General features: G+C 47.6%; 1 protein-coding gene across 1 annotated transcript in view; it reads right to left on the reverse strand.

Moving 5' to 3' along the window:
• Nucleotides 1-6,449, reverse strand: part of MSANTD1 (Myb/SANT DNA binding domain containing 1) — a 47,168-nt gene extending 40,719 nt beyond the window's left edge. The window contains exon 1 of the mRNA XM_075570251.1: nt 6,019-6,449. Coding sequence (XP_075426366.1) covers nt 6,019-6,272 — 254 coding nt within the window. The 5' untranslated portion in view covers nt 6,273-6,449. The remainder of the gene's footprint in view (nt 1-6,018) is intronic.
• Nucleotides 6,450-6,691: the final 242 nt, after the last annotated feature.

The following is a 6,691-nucleotide window of genomic DNA, read 5'->3' on the forward strand; positions in this document are numbered from 1 at the left end:
CCGAGCAAAGAAATTCACAGTGCTTAACAATATAATGAAGGAGACATGGAAGCAAGCTCAGAGAAAGCACAGTGAGGAGATGAATATCCTGAGAGGAGAATTACAGGATGCACTCAAGAAACAGGGATCTCTCGCAGATGAGATTACAGTACTACAAGAAAAGGTATTGACCCTGCCCAAGCGTCAGTATCCCACAGCAACTAATACCCATGAAGATAAGGGTACAGCGAGAGCTGGGAACACCGCTCATCTGAAAAACAAGGTTGCAAAGTTTGAACCACCTAAACAAGCACCAGCTAAACCTTCAGCCACCCAACAGGCAACAAAAAAAGGTATGCGTGCAGAATCAAAACCAGAAGAATCCTTAGCTGATGAAGCTAAAAAGATAGGACATTCTCTGGAAGTGGATGTGGAATTGCAACTCAATCCCAAAGAAGCTGAACTGGCAACTACATTGAGTGGAAAAAGTGTAGAAAGACAGCTTCAAGAGCAGAAAACTCAAAGGGCTATTCTTAAACGCTCTGCAACGGTCGCCATACAGTCTGCCCACAAAAAGAGGAGCGCCCGACGAGAGGAAATCTCATGTCCACACACCCAGTAAAAAGGCTATACTTGGAAAAAGTCCTCCTCGAGCAACTGAGTGCTGATCTCAAGCACCTTCGGGAGGAGACACGAATAAACTGGAGAAAGGGCTCCAATCCCAGCGGGACTGAGGGTTCTCTTCCACCATCCACTCTCATTCGAGTCATAGTGATATCTCGAATAAGAGTGGAGGGATGGGCTTCGGCAATGGTAAGCCCGAGCTTCCCACAATCGGGAGGCATGTAACAGGGATTTATCCCTGTTAAAGCAACTTGTCTCTAATCCAGCAGTGTGCTGATTTAATTGCATACCAGCAATTAACCAACTCCACCTGGCTGATTAGAGCTCTCAGAAATATTCTGATTCTCACAATTGGGGGCTGAACCAAGGAAAGACAGATGTCTTGAGCTGCAAAGAGACTGCAGGCTGACAGCAAGACAAAGGGGAGCAGACCTCTCTATACCTGGACAGACATTGCCTTAGCACACAAGGGTGCTGACCCAGGAGAGCACAGAAGCCTTCCCCTACAGCTACAAGAAACAGATAAGACTTTCTTACGGGACTGTTGTATAAATGTATATATATTTTTGGGGCTGGTAATTAGCTTAGCTAACCCCCCAGTTAGAGAGGGCTGGACTACATGTGTAGATATTCTCCAAAGTGGAGTAGGTTTTCTTTTTGCTGTGTTAAAGGGACAGGTGCAATAAAGCCTAATTTTAGTTTCACTTTAAACGGTCTCCATTGCGTACCTCTGAACACGTCTCTTACAGAGATCATGTCGCTACCAAGTGTGTTCTGGTGCGGTACATTCATAGAGAGAAGTACATGCACACTGTGGTATGGTGCTGGAGGGGGGTACTTATCTGCCGGTGCACTGGGTCCAGGGAGGTTCAGACATCCCAGAGGAATACAGTGTAGATTATGGAAGATTATGGACCTTTTGATGGCACATTAAATATTTTCAGCATAAGACTGTGTGCCTGCTTCCATTATCTACTCTGGTGCGGTGCATACCTATTAGGTGGAACAGAAGGCCTTTACAGCTCCGCGATGGTATGGGGAGGCATCAGGACAGGCTCTCCATGATGGTTCTTCTGTCAGCGCAGCGCATCCATCCTATGAGGATCCTGGGGCAGCCAGGATGGTCGTCAAAGGCAACTCTTCTCATGTGCTCAAACAGCAAGCATCACACCAGAGATGATATAACAGGGTTTTATTGGTCCAGTATAGCATTACAGGCTCCATTCCCTGAAGGCAGTACCCAGGGCTTGAGGCCCTAAGCAACCCTCCACAGCATACCCTACCCCCTAACAGGGCAAGGCCTCAGACCCACTCCTATCCAAGAGAGGCTTTACTGGTGCTTCCTCCACTCAGTGAGATCAGCACTGAACTAACTCCCCAAAATCTAACTCTAACTTGTAAGCCGGCCTCCTATCAGGCATAGACCCCCTTTAATACCAGGCTACTCCTGAACTGTATTAGGTAACACACGTATAATAACATAACCAGGCCCAGAAGGATTTACTCCTAACACTGCCTGTTCTTTACGGGGACTTACTTGGCTACACCCTCCCTCTAGGTCTCAGATGGCTGTCCAGCCATATCCATCAACACTTGAAGAAGCTCAGTGATATTGGGCAGTCTCTCAGTGTGCAGCAGAGTCTTGACGGTCTCCGCTCCAGGTCCCTGGAGGCAGAGGTATGGTACACTGCATTCAGAGCACCGGGAAGCAGATCCTAGTGCAGGTCCCACCCGATCGCACAACGGGCAGACCAAGTGGAGAGAGTTCTCCCCATCATTGGGAAGTAGTAGCAGACCTCCTGGGAGGGCAAAGTGAATGCCTTGCTTCGCATCCATCGTCGGCAGCTATCTGAGAGGGAGTGGTTAGTCGTGCGTCTGCTCAGCGATACTAATACGTGCGACTGTGGCTAAGTCCCTACATCCGCTGCATGGCAGTAGGCAGACGCACCCTCAGCTCCTCCCTCTGGTAATTCAGTAGTACAGCTCTAGAGAGCAGGGTGCGGCTTGGCTTTCCCGACAAACCACACAATATTTGCACGTGTAAACTTATGTAACGGGTATTCCCCCTCACCCAATAGCAGATATAGTGTGAGTGTGGAGAACCTACAGTTACCAGGTGTGGTGCTTTACCTGTTAGGCTCACAGGAGGGCTGAGCTTCCGCCACGGGGAACCTGGGGCAATTATATTAGGAGTAACCCTGTACTCGGTGCAGCACCTCCACCTGCGATGGTTCCCGGCGGAGCGGGAATTGTTCCTCGCAGGACACATACAAATAACCAATACACCATATTATCATAACCAATAATGCTTTTACTATCGTGACCGTACTCAAGCATAACACTCAATAATCAACAGGTGTCCCTCCCTAGAGGAGACACTAACTAACGAGTCTCTCAGGACGCTACCTTCCCCTACACCGGGCGATCCCACCCCGTGTCCAACAATCCCCACACAATGTCCCGCGCTCTTACAGAGAGAGGATATGTGTGACTGCGCAGTCACTAGTGAAGCTAATAGGATCGTTGGTGCACTTGTTGATAAGGGTTACCTGCCGAGCACTCCAGTGCTCGGGCCTGCAACGGGACTTCACAAAGGATCAGACGAGTTCCTACACGACATCCAGGATCCACCCGCGTGGTGATCCGTCAGGGGCGATCCCACCCTGAAGATAGTCCAGCTCTCTTTAATGGCAGAGACTTGAGCCCAAGTCTCTCAGCAGGAAACGCAGCGTCCGCTGTGTCTCTAACTAGCAAATGGCTAATAAGGCAGGGTCGCTAACCTAGGGCCTGTCCCTGTAGCACCACAAGCTGGGGAGTGAGATTTATCTGGGGTCAAGGGTTTGCTGGCCTACTCCGTTCCCCTAGCTATTCCCGGTCCTGACTACTAATTCCTACCTAGTACTCCCAGCGCCTGCAGCAACGCACTGCAACCTGCTGGGTACTTGCAGCAAACGTGCTGCACAAACACACGATGCCTTCTTGTCAGACCTCACAGCACTGACAGCCGTGACCCTGACAAGACAGCACACCACACACACCTAAGGGCAGTGTCCCTAACCTGGGGCCGTCCCTTATTAATTACCCACTAGCCTGGTGGGGAGTTGGGCCTGTCTGGGACCTGGGGAACCTTACCTGGTGCAGGAGCTTCACTCTCTCCCTACACCCTTCCTTCCCCTTCTTGCTCCCAGCTCCAACTGACTAGCGTGGGCTCAGTGCGCAAAATGTATCTATTCTCTCCCTCTAGGGAGATCCTAGGCCCTATTGGCTCCCTGGCGTCACGTGGGGTGTGCAGAGGCTCATGGGACTCGTAGTCCCTGCTCAGAGCCTTCCCTGGCAGGCTAGGGTTTCGCGGGCTCATCCCTGCGCATGCGAGAGCTGTTTGGGGTCCTCCCGGCGCCTGGCTCTCACTGCGCATGCGCGAGACAATGCGCAATGCGGCCCTAACAACGGCCCGCGTGCGTCCCCGGCAACCGGCCGCTTCAGGGAACAGCGTGCGGTTCGCACACATGCCCCCACACCTCCCCGCGAACGGCCGCAGCAAGTAAGAGGAGGAGGGGGGGTCCCGCAATAGAAAGGGAGACCTGGCTACATCTATATTAATTGTAGGTATATTAAACGTTATGTTTTAAACAAGCCTAGGTGTGCACCATTAATGTGCTTCTTGCTAGAGATTGGTTTCTAACACAACCTTATCTCTATTTTTGAAAATATATTTAAATACCAGGAAGGAACCCGCAGCACCTTCTCGTGTAAGTATCTCGGAAACGAGAGGGTCCTCAGAACTAGTATTAATGCGGTTCAGCTCTGGGGATCCTATGTTTGCTATCCATATAGAAAAGGGCGGACTAATAGAGCACTGCTCCTTTTAAAAGGGTATCCCATGCCCTGTAGCAAAGCACCGGACACAGCGGATATGTTATACAGAATGAAATAAGTAGGCCGACACCTTCCTTCAAATCCAACGTGACAAATAGTAATTATACTATTAAATACTGCTGCATCTAGTAATTAATTATAACAAAGAAGGATTAAGTGATCAGTCAGATGTTTAAGTGGCACAAAACTCTGGGGCCTACAAGTACTATGGAGTCTCAAATAAAATTGTTAGCATAAAATAGTTGCACAGAAATCATAAATTATCGCCTATCATGAGCTACAGGCAGACAGTGGTCGTACCGTGTACGTCGTGGCAATATGCCCGTTCTCTTGTGCTAGATCTCCATTGGAGCTGCTGACCGCGATCTTCATGGAGGAGGACAACCTTCCCATTCCATCATCACCAGGAAAACGTCAAAATGATGTGATGGCTCAGCACCGGTCACATGATCATGAAGTGTCAGAGGGGACTATGGCCAGGGAGGTGGCAGGTCCCGCTGGCATCGGAGGGGTTAAATTGTTTGCCTTACGCGTCAACAATATTTTTTGGGCAGGTATATTGGCGCAAACAAATGGGAAGCTCAGATGTTAATGGTGTGTACTGAAAAAAAAAAAACTGTGTGCCGAAAAAATTGTTCAACATGCGTCACAACCGTCCACGGACTGGAACCTGGCACAAATCCTAAGAACCCTGTTTACATTGTTAACACAAAATTAAGTTGCTATGTATCACTTAAATGTATATCACGCAGCACGGATATTTCTTTACATGGGTTAACAATATTTATTATTTTCACAGTACAGGCAGTCCTCGCTTTTCCGACAATGCGTCCCACAAACCCGCGTTTGAGACCCATGTTAATTGGTGGCGGTTTCCGTGGGATGCGCGAAAACCGCAGCGGATAATGAGTTTATAGATTGAATTATGCGCCGTCGGAAACCGCATCCGACAAAAAGCGAAACGCCGTAAAGCGAGGACTACCTGTGTGGATATTAGAAATCATATTACACTAATAATTTATATTTGCTAATATTAGTTAGGACTTAAAAATACCCAGAATTCTGTTTTTAATTGAAATTGTGTCAATCGGGTATTCGACATGACGCAATGCGTCAAATGAACAGCAACCTATACGTCATATGGACGAAGTCACGTTACGACCGTCATACAAACGTCGCACAGTTTACGAAGGTTTGGATTACTTTAATGTCACCGGACAAAAATATATTTATTCAAATAAGATTTAAGTTCATAAACGCCTCTGTATTTTATGGCACTTTGGGGCATGGCAACCTACTCTCAAATCCACGGCGTTTATTTAAACCTTGGTAGCCTTTGGGCGCTGATGAGAATTTGATTGGCATCAAATAAATGCCTTGAAGACAGGGAGCATTTCAACCACATGCAGCTGCTTAAAAGCCTTTAGCAGGCCTCTCAGACCATACACAAACCACTAACTGCAGCACACGAGCGGCTCCGGGAGAATATGAAATGGTTAAGCAGGAAAGGCACACATTAAAACTGCTTCGTTTGCTTACCTGTACTGGAACGTCATGTTTGTAATTTTGATCTTTATTTCCTCCCCGTGGCGATGTTCTCCAGTCATCTCGAACAGTTTGTTAGCCATTCGCTCATAAACTTTGGCGTTCCTTTTAGTTTGTTTCAATTCATCAAAGAATTCCTCCCAGACCAGCATCAGCCCTCTCATTTCTGCCTCCGTCCAGTTCCTGGCTCTCCTGTGCTTTTCGCTCTGAGAAGAAAGGATATAGCTGGGGATTTCAGCTGCAGCCATTGCTATTTCTGCTGAAAGGGTTTTTAAAAGAGGACACGTTAGAAATGGTTTTTAAGTTGAGCTGTCTTACACAGCCAGGCAATGCGTATGTGTATGGCTGAAGAATTTGAATGACAAGAGAACATATGAAACCCTTTTGCAACAGCTTGAAGTCTGAGAGCATAAAATGGGGCCTACATCTGACAGGCTGGAATTTAGTTAAAAGCTTTTAAACAGGGAAACGTCATTTTGATGTCACATCCCCATAGCAACAGAGCAACTGCATAAGCTACAACAACAAAAACCTTTTAACTGAAAGCCAAATAATCAGGACAACGTTGACAGGCCTTCAATATTAAAGCTTTTAAACACTTAAAAAAAAAAGGTTTGCAATAAAAGATCTGCACAGTCTTTGGGGGTCATGGTTTTTTAAAGGAGCT

The sequence above is a fragment of the Ascaphus truei genome, chromosome 1 (assembly GCF_040206685.1).
Source record: "Ascaphus truei isolate aAscTru1 chromosome 1, aAscTru1.hap1, whole genome shotgun sequence".
Classification (NCBI taxonomy): domain Eukaryota; kingdom Metazoa; phylum Chordata; class Amphibia; order Anura; family Ascaphidae; genus Ascaphus; species Ascaphus truei.